At 39.0% G+C, this 25,703-nt stretch overlaps 1 protein-coding gene across 4 annotated transcripts in view; it reads right to left on the bottom strand.

Annotated features, from left to right (window-relative positions):
• The window catches only part of HERC1 (HECT and RLD domain containing E3 ubiquitin protein ligase family member 1), an 82,360-nt gene that overhangs the window by 39,383 nt on the left and 17,274 nt on the right, over nucleotides 1-25,703 (bottom strand). For 3 of the 4 annotated variants that reach the window (XM_088172377.1, XM_088172380.1, XM_088172378.1), the window contains exons 6-28: nucleotides 25,281-25,377; nucleotides 23,576-23,719; nucleotides 22,888-23,015; nucleotides 21,973-22,117; nucleotides 21,707-21,878; nucleotides 20,514-20,648; nucleotides 19,588-19,753; nucleotides 18,918-19,043; nucleotides 17,948-18,169; nucleotides 16,670-16,822; nucleotides 16,360-16,492; nucleotides 15,643-15,834; nucleotides 14,940-15,161; nucleotides 13,993-14,166; nucleotides 12,647-12,761; nucleotides 12,420-12,540; nucleotides 11,046-11,217; nucleotides 8,804-9,110; nucleotides 7,629-7,749; nucleotides 7,304-7,355; nucleotides 1,215-1,486; nucleotides 679-894; nucleotides 469-589 (exon numbers count right to left, since the gene is read on the bottom strand). In XM_088172377.1, the coding sequence (XP_088028503.1) occupies nucleotides 469-589; nucleotides 679-894; nucleotides 1,215-1,486; nucleotides 7,304-7,355; nucleotides 7,629-7,749; nucleotides 8,804-9,110; nucleotides 11,046-11,217; nucleotides 12,420-12,540; nucleotides 12,647-12,761; nucleotides 13,993-14,166; nucleotides 14,940-15,161; nucleotides 15,643-15,834; nucleotides 16,360-16,492; nucleotides 16,670-16,822; nucleotides 17,948-18,169; nucleotides 18,918-19,043; nucleotides 19,588-19,753; nucleotides 20,514-20,648; nucleotides 21,707-21,878; nucleotides 21,973-22,117; nucleotides 22,888-23,015; nucleotides 23,576-23,719; nucleotides 25,281-25,377 (3,706 nt within the window). Of the gene's footprint in view, nucleotides 1-468; nucleotides 590-678; nucleotides 895-1,214; nucleotides 1,487-4,492; nucleotides 4,559-7,303; nucleotides 7,356-7,628; nucleotides 7,750-8,803; nucleotides 9,111-11,045; nucleotides 11,218-12,419; nucleotides 12,541-12,646; nucleotides 12,762-13,992; nucleotides 14,167-14,939; nucleotides 15,162-15,642; nucleotides 15,835-16,359; nucleotides 16,493-16,669; nucleotides 16,823-17,947; nucleotides 18,170-18,917; nucleotides 19,044-19,587; nucleotides 19,754-20,513; nucleotides 20,649-21,706; nucleotides 21,879-21,972; nucleotides 22,118-22,887; nucleotides 23,016-23,575; nucleotides 23,720-25,280; nucleotides 25,378-25,703 lie in introns of all 4 variants that reach the window. The other variant, XM_088172376.1, reaches the window with a different exon arrangement.

The raw sequence follows: 25,703 nt of genomic DNA, 5'->3' as shown, positions 1-25,703 counted from the left end.
AGATCTTCAGAATAAGAATACTAAGACAAAAGACCAGCAGATTATTTTTTAAATTATATTATCAAAGAAAAAGTGAGCCTAGTCAGACACTTTGAGGTAGTCTTTCTGATGAACCACTGCACTCTTCTTTAACTCAATATAAATGTAAAAATTGTCCAAGAAAGAGTAGCACACTCATCTACTTTGTGATATAAATGTTAAATCTCAAACCAGAACCTTCTCTCTAATGTAAGGATAACTAGGTTAAATACTTCGTTTTGTACTTGGTTCACATTGTTTCTCAAACTGAAACACCAAAACAACCCAGTTCACTGGTTCTACCAACAAATGCAGATTTCTCTCTTCTAGGAAAAGTCAGGTAATTCAATGAATTGTGGTCACTAATACCAAAGTCTGCCTTGGAAAACATACAAGCTGTTCTACTGTATATTAGAGAACATCTGGTTTGCAAATCTGCTTTTCACTTACCTATGTGATGCTTATTAGCTTGCAGAGCTCTCTCTAACGTGGCAGATAATTGCTGGTAAATTTTGTGCACAGCTACCTGGATTTCAATCTGAATACTCCTCTTGGCTGCTCTGATACCATCCTGGGCCAAACAAACAAATAAATACTATAAAAACTGAGACATTGTAATCACTGGCTTATTGAAACAACAGAAACTGCTGCAGTACACACCTGGTAGTGATGCAATCTTACACTTTCTCCCTTGGCCCCTGCATGTCCTACAGTGCCCAGACCAAAGCAGCCTGCAAGAAACTGCAGTCTAACAGAAGTGAGCAGTGAAGAAGACTGAAATCCTGGTACTTGGCGGCTCCCCATTAATGGCACACAGCCTTTCTCCTCCATTCCTGACAGAAGCACCAAAATCTGATGAAGTGCTTCCAGACGAAGCTAAAAATAAAGGCAGGCAAAAAAGACAATATTGAGTAAGTAGCCAGTACCCCTAAAAATGGAAATTGGATCATACTGAATGGTCAGCAAGGATGAAGGAGGTCACTGTTTTCTCCTCCACATATTTCTTTTTAAAAAGGGAACACTTCCAGTTTTGTTTTAGAATTTGTTTATATAACATTCCCAGCTCCAGCTAAGATATTTAACAGAAAAGAAAGAAAAATTACTTTAATAGATAGAATTTGGAAACCCTTTAAAAAAAAATCCTATAATAAGCATAATGTATGAAAACTAAGAAAAGCTGTTAAACTGAAATTTACCTCAGCCCTCAACTGCTGCTGCTCCATTGCAATTATTGATGCTTGTGGACTGGTGGACATACTTTCCTCTGGTTCCTTAAATCCTGGCGAGTTTCCCACATCTCCACTTACAAAACTGACAGCATTTTCAATCAGAGTATGAACTCCAAGGGATCTTGAGAGATCAAAATCAGACTCAACAAACGAGTAGGAGGATGTGTACAACCAATCTCTGCTGTGTTTCAGTCGCACCCACGAGTCGCTCAGGGATTCCATCTGACTGTGCATTGCTCCTAAGGATACACACAGGGAAGTCTCATCAACTCCAATTCTGGTAACACATTTTGGCAGTAGGTAAAGACTGAGCTGCTGCTACTGACACATGTGGAAAATGAATATTCATGTTAATTATACCATGCATTAAGCAACTTAGAGCAAAACACTTGATTTATATTTACAGCAATTTCCTTAAAGAAAAGGCTGTATTTCTTTTAAATGTTATGCACCATTGCAACAAGCTGCCACATGAAAAAAAACAAAAAGAAGCCACTCAAACTGCCCAGCTTAAAGCTAGAACACTGAATAAAAATGCTTTGCAGCTAAATGAAAAAACAGTAAAGAAAAGATTTTCTACCAATACAACTTAGGCACTTGGATATTTACTTTGAGGTTTAGACATAAAGCAAGAGTGGTTGTGTTCTTCATCAAGCCACTGTATTTGATAATTTTGAAAAAGCACAATGTTATTTTGAATAAAGTATTTACAGAATTCATTACTGCAGAAGAGAACAGAAAACTTTTTAGACTAACAGACAACATTTATTTGACTCAAGATAGTCTAGATACACATGTATCTATCTAGAGTAATTGTTATATTTCTGTAATCTGGCAGTTTCACAAGTCTATTTTCAAGTATTTCCTATCATCAGCATGTCATTACCTGAAACTTTACTGCCACTAATAAATGGACTTCTTCAAATGAGCATCAGTCATCAGCCTGCAGCACTGGCATTTATCACCACAGGTTTGATCTCATTTCCAAGAGAGTTTTGCTAGAACTCTCTCCCTGGCACTCAAGTCATAACTTCATTAGCAGTTAATTGACAGGCATCAGTCACTATTTTCCTCCTTTTCTAAGTGCTGTCTGCCCACTAGGAGCCATGCAAAGGATTACAAGAGGGCACATCCTGCTCAGAGGAACTTCCCATCTGTACAGACAGACAGTGTCTGGAGACCTCTGTGGAAACCTAAACTGTGTTTAAACTCGCTTTGAAATTTTAGTTTGGATTATTTGCATAACATACAAAAGAGGTCTAAATATTTATCTACCTTGTGTACAGTAAGTAATAATTTGGAGAATCACAACCTGCTCACAGTACTCCTACAAATGTATATTACTTCAGTTTTAAACATCTTTCTGCAGGGTATCACCTTCAAACATTATTAAACGTGCATTTTCAGGGAAAAGTCACACAAATTCACAGGAATTAATCTCTCCAAAGCTTGCTTTCATAAGTAGGGCTGAGTTCCAATGGTAACAGCCAGATCCAAATGTCAGGGCCTCCTTTAAACGCTGCCTGCTCACAGCAGCTGCTCAGAGGAACCAGCAAAGACAGACACAGAGGTTTTGAATTTGGGCTAACTTTCCTAGCAACCTACATAACCTTTTTCCTGAAGTAAAGGCAAAATGCTCTTATTCTGCCAATGAGTTAGCACCTGCAGGTCACAGTTTGCACCTTCATGCAATTTACAAATTCAAAACACTGTGAAATTTTGCTTCTCTTTTGTCAACCAGGTTACTTTCACTTAGTTGCCAAAAATTTAACTGTCAGGGCTACGAATTATGAAAGCCTGCTCATATCAGTAAATTTTGTTCTCAGTAAATAGTGTTAATGTGCATTTCCAGAGTACTCCTTACACTTGCTATTAAGCAGACTGCTATGGCCTCAGAAAGAACCATCCTAGTACTTAGGTCATACAGACTCAAGTTTATTTTGGATAATGCAAAGATCATGTTAAACACTTCTTTTCAAAGTGCAATCTAATTTCCTAATCTCTGCTGCTTTATGTAACTCAGTAAGACTATATGGTTTACAGAGAACCACCTATTTTGTCATGTTTACTATGAAAACATTTAAATAAATTCTGTTACTCAATTTTACAATTTATACCTGGCAATAATATTTAAAACAAAAACCAGATCACTCTAATTTTAACATCAAGTCTTAGAACAGTTGCTTTAAAGTTTTCCTTGTTACATGGGGAAGTGGCTGGTGAGAAACATAAGATAAATAAGACAGAACAGAACAAATAGGTGCTAAAATACTCGGTTTCCTGGCAAGTGCATGGTGAACAGAGCCCAGGGGAGAGGATAAATGAAGCCTCAGATTACCCACAGGAAGCACAGCTAAACCATTTCCAAGTGCACAAAACGTTACCTGCACAGCAACAGCTCTTTCCAAAAGGCCCAGGAGCCCCCCAGCCTTTGCAGAGCAGGAGAGCTCAGTGCAGCCCACAGGGACTTCAGCTGCCTCCCCTCCACCTGCCCCACACTGCACCATGCCACAGCACAGAATCAAAGCAGTTGCAAAGAAACAAAATCCAATTCCAATGGCTTACATCATAAGAAAACTTTAACAGGTTTACAGAACATCAGGAGAAAATTTAGTTTTGATAGGGAACAAAACTTTTAAGAAATGCAACCACGTATTAATAAAACCCTAAATTATTTCATATTTGAAGAGACAATGAGGCCTTAGCTAATTGTTTCAGTACAAAATGCAAGAATGTTTAAATATAAGACCAATGTAAAATCGTTTCTGATTTGGAGAAAAGTGCAATGATTGCGAGTTCCAGATTAAATGTAAAATAATAGAAGTTATAATTGAAAGGAGAGAGTTTAGACACAAGTATGTCAGAAATCAAAGGAGCATACCACAGAACTAAAAATGCTTAGCCATTAGGGCAGAGACCTAAAAGTAATTTTTTTCCCTCTTGAAGATATGACATACCAGCAGAAGAATCAAATGTATGACTACATTGGAGCTCAGCCTGGTTCTGTGTAACATCAATCACACAGAAGTGATTGCAGCACAGCACTTCCAGAAGCCTCTACAATCACATGAACAGAGCTGCACAGACCAATAAACCTGAAGCTTACAGTAAAACAAGAAGTTTACTTGTCCTTATAAGCCAGCTTGTAAAAATGAGTTTTCTAAATGAATGTGGCACAGCTGCAATGCACACTTGATAAAACAAAAAATATGTAGGGAAGCTATAGAGACAAAAAATAAACATGCCATCAGTTACTTGCTTGAAGCTCTTCTTTTTTCTGGGGCTCAATTGGCCAAAAAGGAGTAAATACACTACACCACACAAGAATCAGAAGACAAAAGCAGACATTTGAAACAGAAGGTAACATATTCATAAAATCTCTGCCTCATATTATTCTGACTTGAACAATCAGTTTCATCTCAATCAATATAATATACCAAGAAGCAAGGTATGTGGAAAAAATACTTATGCTAGTTTGACATGAATACAGCCTAGAAAACAGTCTTTCCAAATTCTCCAGCTTCAAGGAAAAAAGAAATAATCCCCTGTAGCACAGCTGCATGCATTCATGTGTATATTCTTGTATGTTCAAGTCCCTCCCTTAAGCACCATTTGTCAGTTTTCAAAGGCAGAATTCATTATTGCAGGTACGCTGGAACATTTCAATTTCATTTGGATTTCAGTTAAGTTGCTGCTTGTTTTGGAGTAGCCCAGCTGTGTTAGTTAGGCACAGCAGTACACACAATACACTGGAATTCAGGGAGTGAAGCAGGAGGTGATGACAAGCCCAGAGTGGAGGACTCAGTGATCTGCAGCTGTTTGTGACTGCCCTGCAGGCTGTGCTTTCCTTACTGCTGTGCACCTAACGTGGTGCACAGCACCCCACAGGCACTGTACACAACACCTACAGCATGGTCTCTGGATCTGCAAAACTGAAAAAATTCATCTAAGCAGCAGAAAAAACAATGGCCTTAGATACAAGGGGAAAACAACAATGTGCTGCTTATCATCCCTTACTGCAAAATTACTCAAATAGACTTTTTCTGTAGGGATGGAAGGAAAAGTTTAGTAATACAAAAAATAACTGAGTAATAGCAAGAACAAGATACTCAAAGGATCTTCAGGCTGAAGAACGAGTAGCCCAGCTCCCTTTCTCAATACACAGAATAAATTAAGAAGGCAATCAGAATAACGGTTGGACTGAGTGGCTAAGATGTTAATTAAGTTAAGAGAATGCTTTTCCTTCCATACTCATCTGCAAGACCACACGAATTCATAGTACTACTTCCTTTATTAGTCACAGCACACCACAAAAATAAAGATAAAACTGAAGGGGATTCACCAAACATCCAAAGCTGGCACTGCACTGTGCTGGCCACGTGACAAGGGGTACACAATCCAAAAAGCTGCAAGTTACACCCTCACCAAACACTGGGACATGTTCCAGTTCTAGGAGATAACGAGGATTCACAAAACAGACATGTCACAGGAGACAAAAGACCATAAAAAGCATCGAGCTGAACAGCCCATCCACAAATATTTGTAGATCCTTTCCTGACCTTGACAGACGTATGAGAAATGTTTCCTTGTAGGTGCACCCTGCATTCCCCGACTCTGGCATTGGCTATCAACCAAAACTGCCAAATGTGTCAGGCAGCACGAGCAGACAAGCTTGCATTACTGTGTGCTAACTCCCAAGAAAGTCTTCCAGTACCAAACACAGGCATCTCTACATGTTGTGACAGGGTTCAGTTTGCAAATGAGCTGCTTGAGCGTCTTTTCAGGTTCTGGGCAGATTCACTGTATTTACCTGTTTCTCCTCAGGGTTCAGACCTGGTAGAGAAGCTTCTTGCTGTAATAAAAGTTTGGATGAAGTCTACTCTTGCACTATTCCTCACTTCCTGAGGCTCATGACCAAAGCAACAGGAACCACAATCCATGAGACATATTGTAGCTGAGCCCTAGCCCAAGATAATTTCCTAGGTTACTTCTAAGACACAGAGGATGTCAAGTATAGAATTCAGTGTCAGAGTAATGGCAAAGCTAAAAATGCTGACTTGAAAGAATGTCCTGCAGATCAGGGGGCTGACAGAGGCCTTGTGATAGATCTTCTAACCCTGAGAATGCCATGACCCATCTGCTGCCACAGTAAAAGCAGCTCTAGTGCATTTCTTTATTTGTTCAACTGTTTCAATTGATTATGCATGGACAAGGCATCTCTTTCCACATTACTTAAATATTGCAATCTAATGGGTGCTGCCACTGATAGCACACTTTGCAATTCCAAGAGACTTTAAAAGGTATGAAACCTCTTAGTACTCTGCTCCATAATGAAGCCTTTGAAACCAGAATTCTTATATTACTCAACAGTATCAAGGCTTTTGTTACTGAGGCACATCATAACTCAACCTAATTCCTGTTTGCATAGTCCCACATTTTTTACAGATACAGCAGACCTGAGCTGTGACTGTCAGATTCTGCATCACCCAGATGGAAGTGGGGCTTTTGAGTCCCTCCACCACCTTCTATCAAGGAGCTCACTGAGATTCCCCAGGGTGAAGCAGCAACAAAGAGCAATAGAAAACGTGGCTGTTTGCTTCTGTAGGTGTGCTGGTGTTCAAAGGATGCAAAGTAAAGCAGAGTCTTCTGAATGCAAGTTCTCCAGGTTCAAGCACATTTTATGGTAAAAGTTCATTGTTAGCACAAGAATAGAACATTCCACATAAACTTCTCTCGTCATTTTTCATTTCTGAAGTCACATGAGTGCATATTTCTGATTCACTTAACAAACCTCACTTATTTCCAAAGAGAAATTCTACAATTCTAGAAACCAGAATGAAGAGTTATAACCAAGAAAATACTATAACCAAGCCACAAAGCAACGAAACCTCACACAACACAGAGCAGGTAACAAATATTTTAAACGCTATTTTTAAATGCTCAGTTTTAACACCTGTTATGTAACTGCAAACTGTATACAACTGCAAACATAATTTAACTTAAGAAACTCTAATATATATCAGGTTAGTATTCACTAGGTAAACAACAGAACTTACCCCTCTTCCTGTGTGAGGCTGCCAAATCCAAATCAACATTTCGTCTTCCACTCTAGATTAAAAGATTAATAAAAGCCTCATTTCCTCAGGTGATCATATGTGGTGCATAACACATTAGAGTATTTGTATTTCATCCCTCACCCATGAAAGTGAGACAGTTAACAAAGCTATAATTAGTTCTAATTTCTTTTTTTACCATTAGTGCTTTCTCTTGTCAATGATGAATTAATGGACCAAAACACAGTGGTAAACATATATTTCAGATGTATTTCCCATCTAAATATTCTACTGACAATCCCTAAATACATCATGATGGTTTACTTACCAGTGAATAACCTTCCTCATCTGATTCTGGCTGAGACAAATCAGATTCACTTCTTGACTTCATCAGTCTGTAGCTTGAGTTTGCATGGATTGAGCGACTTTCTGCTGTAAGACTTTCACTCCTGCTTCAGGTGCACACACAGAGAAAAAAAAAAGCTGATATTACACAAAGTTAAGAGCTGATAGCCAAATTTAGCAGGTGCCACTGTTTTATTTGGGATAAGACTATCACAGAACATCACAAGACCACATTAAAGAGGAAAAGAGTGGTCTGATGGCTTCAATTATGTTTATAAAGGGTATTAGTAAACTTTGTTACTTCAGAATAGCCTTACTGGTCAACTGAATAAGTGTCAACCTCAAATGAGTGCCTGCTCTAGAGCCTTGGTAAGTATTACACAGAGTAAACAGAAACACTGAGCTGAGAGACAAGAAACAGAGTAAGTGGGTGAAGCACTGAACTTATTAAAAACCCACCCATAAAATGCGTCCTAAAGCTGATATGCTGGAGATGAAAGCCACTTTGACAATGACAGAGGAGCCACCCATGCTTTGGGGACTAGATTTCCAAAAAGAGGTAAAAAGAATAAAAGAGTACTGAATATATATAATTTTCCTCTCTGATATTTTAGTATCTTTCCCATCAATATCTTAGTTTAAAATATCAAAACAGGACACCTAACAACAAGTCTTACTCATGCCTCTGATAAGAATATTTGTAAAAATCAATCACGAACTACCCTTTTGTCATAATAGGCTTTGAATCTTTTGTTTTAAACATAAACATTTTTTTTAACACTACTATATAGGACACCAGTATAGTTCAAAAACTCACAAATATGGTAAAAATAATCCAAGCACAAACAAATTACAGGAAAAATAAACAATTTTTCCAAGTACCTCCTGCTATCTGTACACCTGATGATCTGACTACTTACCACTAATCCCAACTTTGACACTTAAATAGAGTCCACACAGAACTAAAGTCTTCAGGTTTAGTTAGTATGGCCAAGGAAAATTGAGAAAAATCACTATTTTCAGCAGAAGCATAACACTACTCTGAGCAGAAAATTTCTTCTAAAATAACTGCAATAACCTCAGAGGAAAGCTGGGGGTGTTGAATCAGTTCTAAAGGAGCAGAGCAGAGTTAAGCAGGGTGCAGTCAGCAAAGCCCACCTGGTCATGAGGCCGATGCCCTCCGGAGCAGCAGAGGGAGGCTGCTGCAGCTGCCCCTCCTCCCTGGGCTTCTGCAGCTGCTCAATGACAGGGCTCACGCCCAGGATCAGCAGGGCACATCTGTGGATGACAGAGTTGCAGGCAGCAGTGTACACATCCTGCCCTTCTGTCAGATCCGTGCTGATCCTTCTCTCCTGCTGGGACTGAGCAGGGGCATCATCAAGCCTAGGCCCCGTGCCCGAGCTCATCCTATCGCGGTCCCGACTGCGCGCTACTTCACGGGCTGATAGGAAACATTGAAAGATTTCTGTAACACCAACACAAAAAGAGAGTCTTAACTTCTAGACACAGCTACAGAGAATAAAAATATTCATCTACATCTTGGGCCAAAAGCTGCCCCGCTATAAAGAACAACTAATAGTTTTTTAACAGTAAAAGAAGACAAGAATAATACAGTGCCATAAAAGAAGTCATGCAAACAAGTTAAATGAAGCATTGACAAAATGTTAATATCAAAATGAAGGACAATGCACTTTGACAGAACACCAAAACTCTTTCAGTGTCTTACTGCAACCCAACTCCTGCTTGAATAGCACCAAAAAGATTATTTCATGTTTGCCTTTTAGCAGATGTATAAAAAATAATGCTTCTGTAAATCTGTATTGCCAACACCAGTGTACTTCCAATTTGCTACTGGAACAGTTCCAGGCTTTTATTAGCTTTGGGCAGTACAATGAAGATACTATCAAAATTCTTAGCCTACACTTTACTTAATTCTGCTCTAGTCTAAAGGGTCAGATTCTTCTGAAGAGTACGTGTGAGAGACCTCTTCGTTTATGTCCAAAGTACTCAAGTTCTCTTGATTCAATCACTTTAGTTTTAAAGATTCAGTTCCCCTTTGGAAAGGCAAAGGTAAAACTGAATCCTTCCTTCACTGATATGAACAGAGCTCCACATGTCAGGTTCAGCATCCCTTAGGAACACAAGTCAGAGGGTCATCATCCTCCTACTTATCTGTGCATGTAACACTATTGTCTGGCTGGATGTTTCTGGATACATTTCCTTTATTGTACCCAGAAGGCCTGTCCAGGTGGAATTTGAGAGCTCTGAGCATTTGCCCAGAATAATTACAAATCAAGCAGCCAAACACACTGCATGCACTGAGCAGGTGGAAATCTTCTAGAACCACAAATCAGTTCATGAATGTGCACTTCAGCTGCACTGCACTGGCCATGGAATGCCACATCCTGTAAAACTAAAGATGTAATACACACATTGTTCTGGTCAATAAGGTCCCAAAGAGAAATGTGGGAGTCCTAACAGGAAACTGTCAGAAAAACAAGAGATGACAGCAGAGACCAGAAAAATATAAACATTCCAACAGTACCTGGAGCAACAATATTCGGAAAAGAAAAAGAAAATTGTGCAGCTAATGAAAATATTTCAAGTCAGCCAATTTCATTTTTTAGGCTACATGCAAAATGTTGCAAGGCTAACACAACTGCTGTCTTGGAGAACACTCAGTTCACAACAAATTAAAAACCAGCCTTGTGTGACTGTCTGTTGCTTTACTGAAACTGCAAAAATTAAGGATTCAGTACCTCACCAAGCTAGACTACAAGCCCCAATCAATGGAACATCAGTTCGTGAAATTCACCTTTTTCAAGCTATCTTCTGAAGAATTAAATAACATGTTTAGAAAGCCCAGAAGAAAATATGGCAAACAGTGTTAAAAATATCAAACTATGACTAAAACCTCCATATTTTTAAGAGCAGAGATATTCAAAGACAGAAGTTAATTCCAAAACAGTTCACTATTATCAACAGTTTTGTTTTGAAACTTCAGAATAACATTACTCTTCAAAGCTTACTACATAAAATAACAACACCTACAAACACAGCCAAAATTCTATATCTAAATACTGATGAAAACTCAGAGATCTAACGATAAGAACTTTAGAGAAAACAAGATGAAACTAAGTAGTCTTGCAGAGAGTGCATATAGAAGTGCTGCTATAGGTCAGATGCCCTGAATTGCAGTGAACTCACTTTGTGTCCACATTCCTTTGTATCTAAAAACTTTCCTGAACCATAAAAACCACATAATTGTATAAAAATAAACAAAATGTTTATGCAGACAGATCTTTCATAATCTTTTAAACAGTTTTTCAATTTTACTTCAGAGAGAGACACTGTCCTTCCAAAGGACATGGCATTATTGACACACATAACCAGTACTTACTACCAGCTGTCATAACTTCATGTTCTCTTTCCTCCTCTTCATCTTCTTGTTCTGGGTGTCCTTCCTCCCTGTCACGTTCTGCCTGCTCCTCCATTTCTGCTTCTTCATCAATTGTACGAGTAAAAGAATGTTCTTGAGTATCAACATCAGCAGATTCTTGGTTATCTAGCATCTTGATTTAAAAAAATACACACATAAAGTGAAATTAATTCTCACCAAGATGAAAGATGAATGTACAAGGACAGAGGTATTGAATAAGAGGTTTCTTTCTATCAGAAAAAACTTCTGATACTGTGTGAAATAAACAACAAATATAGTTGTTTACATTCAAGGCTTTAAATACTTAAGTTGGAAAATAAAATTTTCCTTTTGTGACTGTGACTCAGATGATCTGCAGAAAAATGTTTCCTTGCAATGCTTACTTAGACACTACAGTCAAACTTTGACACTTCAGCACCAAAGCCTTTAGAAACCATAAGCCTGGGTATACTGTACAAAAGCAAACCAGGTACTTTTCCCCAATGGCATTGGGAAAAATCAATCTGAAGCAACAAATCTACTACATATATTGGATTTGCTGTATAGCATCTGTAAGTTTGAGGATTCCTGGGAGTAACAGAACTTACTGCATGCACACCCAATGCTTTCCAAAGTGCTGAGTCCCTTGCAGCTATGTTAGCCCTTATCCTGAGAAAGGAAGTGGGCAAGACACACACATCCTAATCAAAAGCAGGAGTCATACCTATACTGTTCTAAACAGCACCACTAGTGCTTTACAAGACAGCTAAAAAGCCTCTTAATCCTGATGTTACAGGAGAATTTTCTTCACTGGAAGTATCTTGTTTGTAGACTGCTATTTCAGGGCCAGTATATCAGACTTTTACATAGGGCTGACAAGTACAAGTTGCCCTAAAGTAACGTTAGGGCTAAGGAGATAATGTGGCCATGGAGGAAGAAGGAGGAGTAGGCAAGGAAGGGGAGGAGAGAGGTTCAGAGATCAGAGGCCCAGATAACAGAGCTGGATTCAGGAATGGCAGCCAGACAAAGCTGCGGCCTGCCCAGGACAGCTGAGCCATCTCCAGCTAAGCTGTAGGGCTTCTATGGCCCAGCATTCTAGAGATGGGGAGAGGGAAAACCAGGCTCAAGGCTGGGCTTGGGTCAGGAGATGCCATCATCTTTTGCTAAATCATTTGCTTTACTTGATTTAATATCACGTACTCCAGACTAAAGGACTCCCAATTATACCCTGCCCATTTTCATTTAGAAACTCATGAAGGCTTTTCAACAGGATAGAAAAAAACTACTGGCAATCATGTAATATTTTCTTACTAGTCAGTAAAGGCAGCAGAACTGCAGAGAGATGCAGAGCCTTACCCATCTGTCTCTGGAGGATGACCTGGTCTGAATAAGCTCCATGTTCTTGCAGGCAAGCAAGCGGCTCCGGACTTTATAGACACAGCGATAAACTTCAGCCAAGGCCTTGCCAGGCTGGTACCTGCACAGAATCACACCCAAGGCAGAAAAAAAAAAAAAAAAAAATCACATGAACTTCCTTTCAAAAAATTAAGCTGAACTTCTAAAAGCAGCTTGAAGTTACTTACCTGCTCTCACCACAAGCTTGACTAAGTAAACTCGTGTGCTTCAGAAGAGCTGCAAGGACAAATCTGGACACGGTGTCCAGGAGTGATTCATTACTTAAAGTTGCAGTATCCCAATCTGAAAATAGAAACAATTCATCAAAACAGGCTTCTCTCCCCAAAAAACAAAAATATTTGTTTTTTCAATATTGTATTCAGTATATTGAGCCATTTAAGTCGCCTTTTTTTTTTAAGGACCTGACCTTTTAGTTTCAAAAACTTTTCCCCACTTTAAAAAGAACCATTAGGAAAATAATATTGCTCCAGTATGAAATAACTGAACTGGTGAGCAAACCTTCACAAAGCCCTATAAATTTCCACAGGGAAATAAAAAATTACTGTCCTCTTCCTTTACAAATATGTTTATAATACATTTCTCTGTTAAATGCTATCTATAAATCCTTGTGAACTGCTGTAGAAATGACAAAACATACCTGGCCAGAGTCAGGTCTAGCCTAACACACCTGCTCCTCAGCAAGTTCCAGGACTATGCTTGTGATTCTATGCTAATGTGACCACACAACTTTCAGCCAGCTGAAGAGAGCAGACCCACATCAACTTCTAAAAAACCCAGCTCCACAGCCTAAATTATTCAGATCAGCCCAGCCAACTCAGATTTTGCAAAGAGATAACCAGCACTGTCTTTACTGGAATTCTCACTTCTGTGGAATACTGTAACAGAATTCCCTGTGCTCTCAACAGGCACACAATTCCATTTGCCCTTTTGTTCATGTGGCTCAGCTCAGCCAGAGCTACAGAAAATTATCTCTGGATACAGCAGTTACAGTACAATTACAATGCTCAGTGGATCTCATTAAAAGGAACCTGGAAAGCTTGAGCAGGAAACCCAGATTTTAGGCAATAAGCATGAACAACTATTACTACTGTAAGCCTCCCAGAGACTTGAAAAACAAAAGATGACTTAGCCCATCATTCCATTCCTAACATATTTTGTAAGTTACTTGGCCTTCCCCCATCTCCTCCCCTTTAATTTTTCTTTCTAATTGCAAGTTTCACCCTGCTCTACCCAGAAAATAGAAAAAACAACAATTGAGTAAGCAAACAAGAGTTTCTTCTTACCAGTTCAGAGGGAAAAACAACATTGAGCTACATGTTTGCCAAGCACTGAGATCAGTGTCAAAAGTAAGTAACAGAAAAAGCAAAAGAAAGATCACGGAACATAACAATAAATTAAGTTATTATGTTGTAGAATTAAAAATCGTTGCCAAAGAAAACACAGGATTATGCTAGGAGCATAGCTGGAGCATTTAACTTGCTTTCAACATACACAGGTATTTTCAACACCTCACCTTTACTGACAGCATAGTCCTGCATACTGATCCAGAGGCTCCTTGCTGGTTCTTTTGTACAGCCCAAGGCCAAATCAACATAGACTGTGATCTCTGGTCTCAGCTTATAATCAAAGGGCTTCTGCTCCTCGTTTCCAGACAGGGCCACTTCTAACAAGGAACTCATGCATTTGTCTAAAGAAGGGAAGTACCAAAGAAATTAAACTCTGCAAATTTTGAGGATTACAGGCATCTATATAAAAGCATTTAAACTACCTTTCCTCTTCCTCTTAGTTAAAAAATAAAAAAGTCAAGACATGTTATTGTCCTTTCACAATTTCATCCTGTATAGGGAAGTGACTTAAAAGATAATCCACATAAAACCTTGCAACTACTGCCTGGACCCATTCCAAAACACTCTGTCTCGTAAGTCTTGAAGTAGCCTACTCAGAACCACAGGGAAGAGGAGATGGGAACTAAGAGGAACAGGGCACAAGGAAGTAAGTGCCTGATTCAGATAGGAAGGGATGACTGGAACACCACTGCTGAGTTGTTGATAATTCTGGCAGATCATAAAGAATGAAGTTTGCTATTAATAGTATTGTTTCTAATTAACAAAAAAATCATTTTGCAAGTAGAATAAAATATAAGAGATTTTCCTGTAATTAATATGAAAAATTGCATTCCTGGAGTGCCTGTTAAATGCTAAGCATTTAAGAGTAAAACCTTTCCAATGTGTAAATGTGTGAAGCCTGCAGTCTTTCACTGAGATATTGTGATTTTTTTCTCCTGAATGCATTTCCAAGACCCTTTATAAACAATATCATAACCTTAAATACCGTTTTGGAGCTTTCTGTATTACTACACAAATAGACAAGAATGCTGAAAGACAAACCCTAAGTGCAGAGCCCTATTGAAACATCATCAGGAATTCCACACCTAGCACGCATTTACACCGAGCAGCTCACCCAAATGAGGAATGTCCATCTCCACTCCATCGCTGAACAGAGGGGTTTTGAGCCAGTAGGCCGTGTCCTGCTCCTCGGGGGACACGGGTGGGCCCTGCAGCATCCCCCCCAGGCAGCGCCCGATCAGCAGCGCCACCGTCCTCTCCAGGTCCACCAGCCACACCCAGGACTGCGCCGGCTGCGGCAGGGGCACGCCCGCAGGCTCGATCAGCTCAGCGCCACCTGCAATATCCACTGCCACGTTAGGGACCCGTGGCCAAGTGTCACAAACAATTCCAAAATTCTACAGCTAATGGCAGATCTTATTAACGTTTCCCAGTTAAGCGCAGATTTGCCCCTCAATCAGCAACCTTTGACACAGCAGCTAGGACAAACAGATCGCTGAACACTGCAACTACAGCACAGCACAGGCCACCACCACTCATGGCACAGCTGCTCAGGAAGTAAAGGCTCTTTTAAACTCTGCCCAAGAACCTGCTTTGTCTAATACACACTTCTCTGTGCTCTAATAACCACGGCACTCAGAGCAGAAAAAAGTATTTCACAACAAGGGATATTAATACTTAATTAAGGAAATTGAAAAGGAGATGTAGCAAGACACGTAGTTTAAAAAAATAGTCATCTGAAAAAGGAGAGCTAAATTCTATCACAAAAGGTGCCACTGTTTTTTTTAGATTAAAAAAATGTTTGTTATTACACTTACCATGAAGAGGCCACTGTAATTCCTGATCTTCCAAAAGGGCTGCAGCAGGCAAGAGTCTGTTGAGACGATCCAAAGGTGGCAGCAGATCCAGCAGGTAACTCAGCAAAGGCCGGGCCACTGACACTGGCAGCAGCAACAGGGAGTTGACAATTTGAGAGAGCATGCTGCCAGCAGCTGACACATAAATCACATCTGCAGAGAAAAAAACACACCTAAATTAGTTACAGTTATGGAATTGTGCAAGCACAATTTAACAAGTCAAAGAATTGCACCTCAGCTATCTCAGAATATCTTAAACAATAAAGGTTGAATTGATGGGTTTGTTTAGTAATTATTCATCTCTTATTTTAGTCACACATTTCTCAGTAATCACAATAATTGTACTTGTAAAAAGAGAAATCTAGATCTAATAAAAATGAAACAATAATACACATCCTGTATTCTGTTCACATTCACATTCTGAAACAAAGGTGAGCAGAATGGAGAATTCACATTCTCCAAACTGTGCTTTTCCTGCACACAAAATGTCCTATGAAAAACATGATTCAGATGCCATTCCTGGGTAGACTCCTCATCTCCTCCTTTGGGGGAGACTTGGGATGCTGAATTTATGCAGATATAAGAAAAATAAGGGAATTTTTAAATTCAAACATTAAGGAAAAAAAGAGTGCCCAAGGTTACAGAGCCATCATTACTGACTTTTCCATGGACAGTTACCTCTCAGTTTTTCCCCAACACTCCCATTCCAAGAGCTTTCCTTAAGCAGTGTTGCAGAACGGGAATAGATATCTGTAGCATGAGGCAATAAAAGCTGCAGGTGTTTGTGAAGCAGTGCCACACTGCTGGAATTCTAGAAGGAAACAAATGAAAGAAGAGCTCTGTAAATACATATAAGGGGTTCACTATTCAAATCACTTCAGTTTTCAAATACCATGAAGATTTTCAAAAGGAACCTTGCAACATTCTGGTGCTTATGAATACGGAATTATTTTTTTCTCTCCTAAATGGTAAATATAAGGACACACACCTCAGTAACACTGTTGATGTGGCAATAAGCCAGCAGTTGTTTCTGTAGGGAACATAAAAGCTCATGCAGATGAGCAGGTTGGCTGTTTTCTGATGATGATGTACCTAGTAAAAATTTATCACTGTTTTTTTCCAGTTCTCCAAAGGCTTGGTCCTATTAAAACAAAAGGGGGAAAAAGATAACAATTAACTAGTGCTATAATACTTTACTATCACCTAAAAAGAAGCATTTTTATCTTTACTATGTGCACCTGTAATTACTGGAGAAATTGGATAATGTCAAGTGGATCATGGGATAACAAACTTGGAATTCCAATTGTTTATGGCACAGGAGTGATTGTGGTAGCTGTCAGGCAAACATTTCTTAAATGTTTCTGTCACATGCAGCAATGCTTTTATTCCTCACCAAGGATAACTAGATTAAAAAACTCACTGCCCAACCTAGCCCCCAAAGCACAATGTGTTAAAATAAGGAATAATTCCTTAGGATCTGTTGTAGGCTGATGCATAGATAATCTCTCTTTTGAATCCCTGTTTGCACTATCTAGAATGGCAATAGAAGGAGAACATAGATGGTTGCTTTTCTTCCTTTGGAATCCAGTGGAAAAACTGAGTTAGTTTCAAGCAGCCGATCCAAAGCAGACAGCTCCACCTTGCTGACTGAACGAGGTCTAGAGAGAATAAAAAACCACTGCCACCCTGTGTGCAGGAGCTCCACACCATGCCAGGGAAGCCCAAATCTGTTTTTTTCTGGCTGTTGAATTCAAGTGGCTGATTGAACACAAAGCTGAGTCAGTGGTTTGCTCTCATGCTCCCCTACACTTTCTAAGAACAACAATCTGCTGACACATTGTGTTTAACAAGACCTGTATTGCTGCTCTATTACAAGGCAGTTACCACCCCAGTGAAGTTAAACACATTCATGCTCCTGGTGCCTGAGATTATACTGCCAAACACTGCATGCAATCTATTTACTTCTGTTTTCTCTTCCAAAAAACTCTGAAGCCAAAGCAAGAGCAATAAAATAGCCTGATATTAAACCAGCTGCATTTATGTAATTCACCTTAACCAATAAATACTATAGCAATATTAGAACCATATTGTTAGAGATGATTGAACTGACTTTTGTCCACTTAAGGACAAATACATGTGGCACTGCTACTTTAGATAAACAAAATGAGCATCATTTCCTTAAGACTGGGGGGAAATAATAACGCTTCAAAGTATCAAAAATTAATTATAGTTTTAAAAAATAAATTAATATGAAGCCTGTACATACTGTATAAAATCCCAAGTTTCTTAGGAGAGTCTTCATTAAGATTTCAGCTAGATGAGTATCTGGATGACTGCTCTGGACAGCATATGCTTGATCAGAGAGGTTTCCATAGCTGATACACAAGGAGGAAGTTTCTGTGCTGTCAGATGGGGAGCTATAGCCAAGCAGGGAAGCTACATGGGTGTGATCCTGCAAGCTTGTCAGAATGATGTCCAACTGCATTCTCTAAAGAACGTTTAGACACAAAAATCACTCTTTAATAAAGATAAAATAATGAGCTAAGAAGAAAAGCAGCATTAGGCATAGTTACCCAATAAAAATATTCTAATGGGACACAGAAATAAGCTGGAGGGCTTTACCAAAATACTCCAGGTTTTCCTGAAGATTTGTACTATTAGAGAATGGATAAATACACTGAATTAGACTGACCATGCCTAGTAAAAAATCTGAGATTAAGAGAGACAGAAACCAGATTGTCCAATGGTGGGCAATGAGGGTAAGACACTGAATCAAACACTTTCTCCAGTATGTCCTGGTTATCAGATTATTTGGGAAGACAGGTGGGAGACACACAATTTCTCTACACTGTACTTTGCAAAGTAGGGTGAAATCCACGTAGGGAAAGCATTATACAAGTATTCATCCAGAAAACAGTTAATTTTCTCTTACCAAGGCTTGTTCAATTAATCTAGTATTCAAAATTATCTCATCTCTAAACTTGTCTACCACAGCAATTCTTAAGCTCTCTGTAGTTGACCTTCACTTGAGAAAACAAGCAGTGCTCCCTGCCTCACTCCCTTCTGGTTTAGCCAGGCTGCCCTACAGATTTTGTGATGCTGGGGTTTGCACTGCATCTCCCCAGAAATGTGACTGCACTCTGCAGATAAGGCTCACCTCACAGCACAAAATGTTCTCACAGAAAAACCCAAAGCAAACCACAACTGCTCTCAGGAATATTTTTACTTGACCTTACCTGTCCTTTTGATAAGCTTTCCCATCTATCAGGACCTTGGGGTAGAAGAGAATGTAGCAATTCCATTCTCTCTCGCAATGGAGGAAGCAGCATAGTTGCTCCAACTGACAGTGTCTCGATTACCACCTAAAATTAGAGCAGCCAAAAATACTTCTTCAGTGGAGAAGGGAAATAATGAACCCACCTGTATCCTTGAAACACACCCTACATCACACAGGATACAACCCAAATATCTGCTTAATTTCATTTAATATCACAATTCTAGCACACAACAGCACACTATTTTTTATGCTGTGATGCAAACACATGCACTACATCGAAGCAGTGAAACAAGACCAACAAAAGCTATTTGCTGTAAGAGTGCATCTTAGGAGAATTACTCAACCAACTTAATTACTCAATCCACCACATTAACATTTTAGGTTCATTATTACAGGGAAGAATAATTGAAAAGTTACAAAATAAAGCAGCTTTTTGAAATTCTTATGTAAACATTTTCCTCTGCTTTCAAATCATAAAACAGTGATGGTGATTACACTTTTTAACTTTCATGAGTAAAACTGGCAAGTCAGAATCGTTCAGAAAGTCTGATAAATATCTAAGTACATAGGAAAAAAAAAAAAAAGAGACTAATACAATTTTCACATGTAAACAACAAGGCATTACTTACTTCTTGAATTTCATCAGGGACAGAAGAGTCCATCAGTCTGAACAAGAGGTTCCGAAGAGGACCAGCCTGCCGGCCAAGAATGCTGGTGGCTACACCTCCAGCCAGTGCAAGTGCAAGGTGATTGGAAAGCAGCTTCAAACACAATTTAAGAAAATTGTGATGTTCCCTATAAAAGGAATGTATGCCTGTTAACCTTTCTTATTATTACCATTACTCCCTTCTACTTATTTGTGCACTAAGTTTTTACTCTCCTTTGATTTTTCATACCAGAAAGGCAAGTAAATTCCAACTTGGAGTTAAGGAAACTTACTGCCAACCTGCTTAAAAGAACAAAAACTGAAACTGGAACAGAGAAGTGTCTTTGTGGACAATGGCTCCAAGAGACATTCACTTTAGATTAATAGTCCCCTGAATAATGAGGCAAAACCATCACAAAATACAGAAATACACAATAACATGATACACAGAGGAAAAAAATAACTTTTAAGAAGCAATAAATGTAATCTTCTCTCAGAAGATTTAGAAGTACAACGATCAGGTTAAAAACAAAAAGTCAGGATATTCATTTCTAGTCCTCTTAAAAAAAATTTGAAACACTGGCTACAGGAGTAACTGACAACACAGAAACAGTAAATGCATTTCAACTACATAGACAAATGTGTTTCAAAGGAAAACACTGAAGTAAAGCATTTAATTCATTGCATAATGAAAATATATTTCAGAGTAAAGATTCTGCTGCATTTGAGACACTGTAAAGCTCCTCTGTTACACAAATGCACTAGAGTAATTCTACACAAATAACCTGAGTGAGAAGTAAACCAGACTTAGGCTTGTTAAAGAATAGACAAACCAAGACTGAGCCATGCAGCATTGCTGTAAAGAAAAAACAAATATAAAAATCTGTAACATGCACATGCTGTATGTACCTTGATGAAGGAAAAGGAAGAGGAGGAATTTCACTGTTAATTTTGTCACAGTAGTGCTCGAGAAAAGAACGAAGATGTGAAAAGGTACTTTCTTCAAGGTCGACACAATAGGGTCTGTGCCATGCCACAACTTGTCTGGAATCAAACATCAAAGAAAATTACCTTCTGGAAATCTTGAACTGCTTTAATAAATTAATAGTTTAAACAGGTTGAATACACATTTAACTAAACCAGTTTCTTTCTTAGAGCAAACGAATACAACTATGGCAAACCACCTTCCTGACCCATGAAGGTATTTTCTGCTCTCTTTTCTGTAAAACTCTTTACAATTTGTCCACATTTATGGACAAAAACAATACCATAAATGTGAAGTCGCATTCATTTAATCTGATTCATGCAAAGGCTGACCAGTACTCACAAAGCTGGTTTTAGTACAAATGTCAGGCTAGAGACTTTGATACAATGCAGGGAGAACTCAAAAGGGGAAGCAGCACTTACTCCCATTTGAGTCTCACTGTTCCCTTAGTTGAGAGCTCCCTTGAAAACAGGGCATTTGAAATTCTTGCATTGTCTTCCAAGTATCAAGTTTTTCTGTTCCTTTGTGTTAGTCCATGCATAAAAGTTTACCAGTTCACTTCAATCACTTGCTAACATCTTTGGTGTCTGAGTTACTGTAGATTAATAACTAAACTATTCATTTAGATACCTATTTTCAGTTTAACATGTAACCATACAGAATTTTTTTTAAGATCTTTAAATGCACCTCAGTAATTTGCCTGAACACCCCCTTTCCCAAAGTCTCCTGATTAGTGTACTACTTACTATACTAAAAGAGACTTCCTAAGCCATAAAAAATCCCCTCAGAAGCAAAAAAAAAAGAGTTGTTTCACCTCCCACTGATTACCTTGTCAATGTTTAGAAAACATAGGTAGGTTTTGTCTAACTACATGTAAGAAACATTCATATATAAAGAAGAAATATCAAAATATTTGGTGCTGATACATTTTCACCTGTAACATGCAACAATTAGAGGAAGGAAAGAGAAGAGGAAGAAGACTTTCCAGACCAAAACCCTACAACCAGAATGCCTGACACACATGATGTGGGTTCACCTTCAGGAAATAGTTAAATGTATCCTAAAGTGGACTTGCATAAAAGAATAAAATTACATCTGTCCCAAATGTCATTGTTACCTGTCCCTTGGAAGAGCTGTCCAGGCAAGGCTATGGGATGTTCCTGCTGAAATCTGCTGAATTGCAACTCCATCTAAACCACTGACTTTCTTCGGTTTAGTAATGGGTCCTGTAGAGTTTCCCTGACCACACTGTCCCATTGAATTGTTACCCCAAGCATAAACTTCATTATCTATAAACATAAATAAATTAGAAAACAAAAGCTGAGATACAACTGCTTTTGATCAAGCGGAGGACTGTGTATTTTTACAGCGTGTGCTCTTTACCATGAGAAAGTGCCAAACAGTGGCTGTCACCAATGGAAATGTCAACGATCCTGGTAGCAGCCAGTTCCTCTATGAGCTTGGGTCTGAGAGCAGTCGCCTCCGAGGAGCCACAGCCAAGGCAGGCGCCGCAGCCCCACGCGTACACCTGCAGCAGAGCAGCACACAAGAGCTGCAAACACAGCAAACAGCACCCAGCAAAGCACCTGCAGCACCACGGGCACAGGGCCCTCCTGACTGAGCACACCTCCCACACTGTGCTCCTTCCCCAGCCACGGAGGTGCCCAGAGCACAGCACTGGGGAGAGGCTGCTGCAGGCAATGCCCACATCCCCAACCCCTCTTGGAAAACCCACTGCCCCTGAGTCACAGCGCTGAGGGGGGAGGCCAGCTGGGTTATACCTGTGAAATGCTTCTTGCATGATATGTATCCATCATGCCAGCAAAGGCCCTCCTTTACCACCTCAACATTTATCCCCAAACTCTCCTGAGATTCTTCAGATCAGAAATAAAACTTGCAGTTAACATCTATATTCTAATATACACATACATTTAAAAAAAAAACCTATTAGATGACTTAATCACCTAAGTTGATTATTATATTAAAATTAAAAGCATTTCACTGCTGTTTGTTTCTTGACTCCCATTTGATTTCATGCTGGTTACATTTATTAACCCAAAAATACTACATTTTCTATGACTAAGCAAGAATCTTCAAGTGTGTTTTAGATGACTCTTAGCACATTTTGAAACACTCTTGTGCATTAGGTACTTCAACCTCTAATCAAGAACTTCACTTCTACTTAAGTACTAGTTGAACATTTTCTCAACAGTCAATATAATGAATGCTGAGATAATTTGAATCCAGACCCTCTTCACCAACTCCCCATAATTTGAGTGAAAGCTTGGTTTTGCCTACCTGCCCTGTCGATGTCAAGGCAAGCGAAGACTGACTTCCAGCACAAACCTTTCGAATAAACATTCCTTGCAAGGCTTCTATAACTTTAGGTTTATATACTCTGTTTGTATCACCATGACCAAGTTTGCCTGCAAAAGGAGGAAACACAACTGGAAGGTATTTTCAATGGACAGACAACAATTAAAAGTACCCCAAAAGAGTTTTGTTTGGATTTCCAAAAATGGCAGAGTGGATTTTCAAAACATATTATAATTTTTATAAAACCTATTCTCTTTCAATCACAGTAATTACAGACTTGAAGAAATATGTATTTATTATAGTCTATCTTAAAATTGAAATACTAATCCCAGACAGTTTATATGTAATAATTTGCAGGACATAAATAGCTACTGTCATATCATGAGTGAGCTTATTTGAAAGTCATCAGTATAGCCTTTTTTCCAGAATTCTTCATCCATTCACTGACCTTTCTGTGCTGTGAAACCTCATCCCTGCTCAAAATCTTTTATTTTTAACCCTATCATCTTGCAGGTGAACATCAGATATTGTATTTACATGTTTTAATAATCCCTTCCCTGAACAGCCACCAAACGACAAATAAAAACCAGAACCAAACTGCTAGGAGTACTGAAAGTAAGAGGCAGATAGAACAAGACAAAAATTACTAGCAAACATTGATTTTACCCACCATTGTCTCCTCCTCCAAACGACCACACTGTTCTCCCATCTTTGGACAGAGCTATTGTGTGTGAGCTGCCACAGGAAACCTCTCCTACATTGCTAATATCTTTCACTAAAGTTGGAATGTTGCGGCTGTTGCTGTCACCATGACCTAGGGAAAAAAGAAAAAAGGATTTTCTTTTGGTGAAGATTAAGGTCCTATTTCTGTTTTGCAATCATAAGATTTTGCAAATTCCACATGCACTGCAGTCATCACAAATGATGATTTCTGCCAACTTCTTGGAAAGATTTGTAGTAAGGTTTGGAAGACATCTGTTGCAAAGTTAAACATTTAATCTTTAGGCCATACTCCAGAACACCTGTTTGCATCTCACTCCCTCTAAGACTGACCATTATTTTCTATTTAGCTGAAAAGAAGTAAAAGGCATTGCTAGCACAAGTGCCTTCAATCCCAGGTGATGAACAGCCAGACTGCCAACAGTGGGCAGCAGGTACCCTGCAGAGCCCAGGGACAGCAACAGGGCCCTCTGTCACTGCTGCCCACACTGCACAGACTGAACACAGCAGCCCCTCAGCTGCCTTCAGCAGCCACAGCTCTAACAGCTCCTTCCTGCAGAAACCAAGGACATTACAGCTGTCACCTGCACTTTACAACAAGGGTCATTTCTGCTCAACTCCAGAAATTCTGGATATGGAAGGAAAATGGAGAAAAGAGGAAAATTAACATCACTGGTATCCATAACTGATTAAATATGAACAACTTCCTATAACCCAATTAAATAGTAGTTTTTAGTTACGTTCTGGAACTTACCATTGTACACTCCAAGACCCCCAAAGGACATCAAAACTCCACAAAAATCTAAAACTCAAGGAGAATGTTTCCACAATTCTCACCAAAATTCCAGTTAAACATCTAACACAGAGTTCTTTTCTTAACAAGAGAGATACACTCCGAACTTCTACTGATTCTCTGGAAAGCTGTGATTGTCAAACACTCTCCTCATCTTCCACCCCTGCCACTTGCTTGCTTTTACCCCTCTATGCTTGATGATTGTGACAGTCAAAGAAAACAGAAGGGAACTAAAGCTCAACTGAAACAATTTTCAATGCAAAACTTGTTGGTTCAAATGAACCTGCTCGAGAAGGGTAGTTTTATACCAGGCACAGCAGCTCTACAGCAAAGATGATGAAACAGGCAAGTGAACTTGAAGCAAATAATAATACACGGCTTCTTGTTTCAGGTAAATTCAAGTTTTCGGATGTATTAAGGTAAAAGGACACTAAGCCATTCTGGTAAACAAAAAATAACATCAAGTATCCTTATTAAAATCAGACCCTTGATATTACTAGCCAGTTATTCCTGACTCTTCAAAGTCTCATTCTACCATCACACTAGATGAGGTTTATCTAGAATTCCAGTTTATTTCAAATATCTCCTGTTTACATTCCAGTGACATTAGCATCCATACAGTCTTATGAATGAATAAAAGCAACTTGCCTTGAAATGAAAAACCTTTTTAAAGAATCTTTGTAAAATTATCTGCATTAAAAACCTTTAAGAGCCTCTGCACTCGTCAGCTGTACACACACACCTGAGTACACAGGTACACGTACACAGAGAGGACAGTCAGAGAACAAGGCATATAGATGTATACAATCCTTACTAGACACAGCAATTCTTGCAAAAGCATCTCATGAAATGTTCAAATTACCTAATCTTCCAAAGTCTCCTTCTCCCCATGTGTACAGCTCCCCATCTTCTGTAACAGCAGCACTGTGTCTGTAGCCTGCTGACACACACACAACCACCTACAGTACATGCAAAGGGAAAAAGAAAGATGAAGTTTTTACACCAATCAAGTGGAAAGTCTGAAGGCTTGGGAGAGTCAACTTTCAGAAGGAGTCTACATAAACTAACTTGTTCATTCACATGGATCAAGTACACATATAATCTTTGCAGTTTTTTCTACTTATTTGATAAGGGGAAATAAGTACATTAAAAGGCAAGTTTATATGTAAAACCGCTAATGATTTATTTATCAAGCAGCTTTAGCATGATGATATCCTACTCTTACAGGAGAAAAAAGCAGCATCAGTGGATGTTTAAGAACTAAACAAGCTATACATGAAAGCCT

Source organism: Sturnus vulgaris, chromosome 13, assembly GCF_052056855.1.
Source record: "Sturnus vulgaris isolate bStuVul1 chromosome 13, bStuVul1.hap1, whole genome shotgun sequence".
Taxonomy (NCBI): Eukaryota; Metazoa; Chordata; class Aves; order Passeriformes; family Sturnidae; genus Sturnus; species Sturnus vulgaris.
The sequence above is the reverse complement of the archived record's forward strand: the minus strand, read 5'-3'. Positions and strand labels throughout refer to the sequence as shown.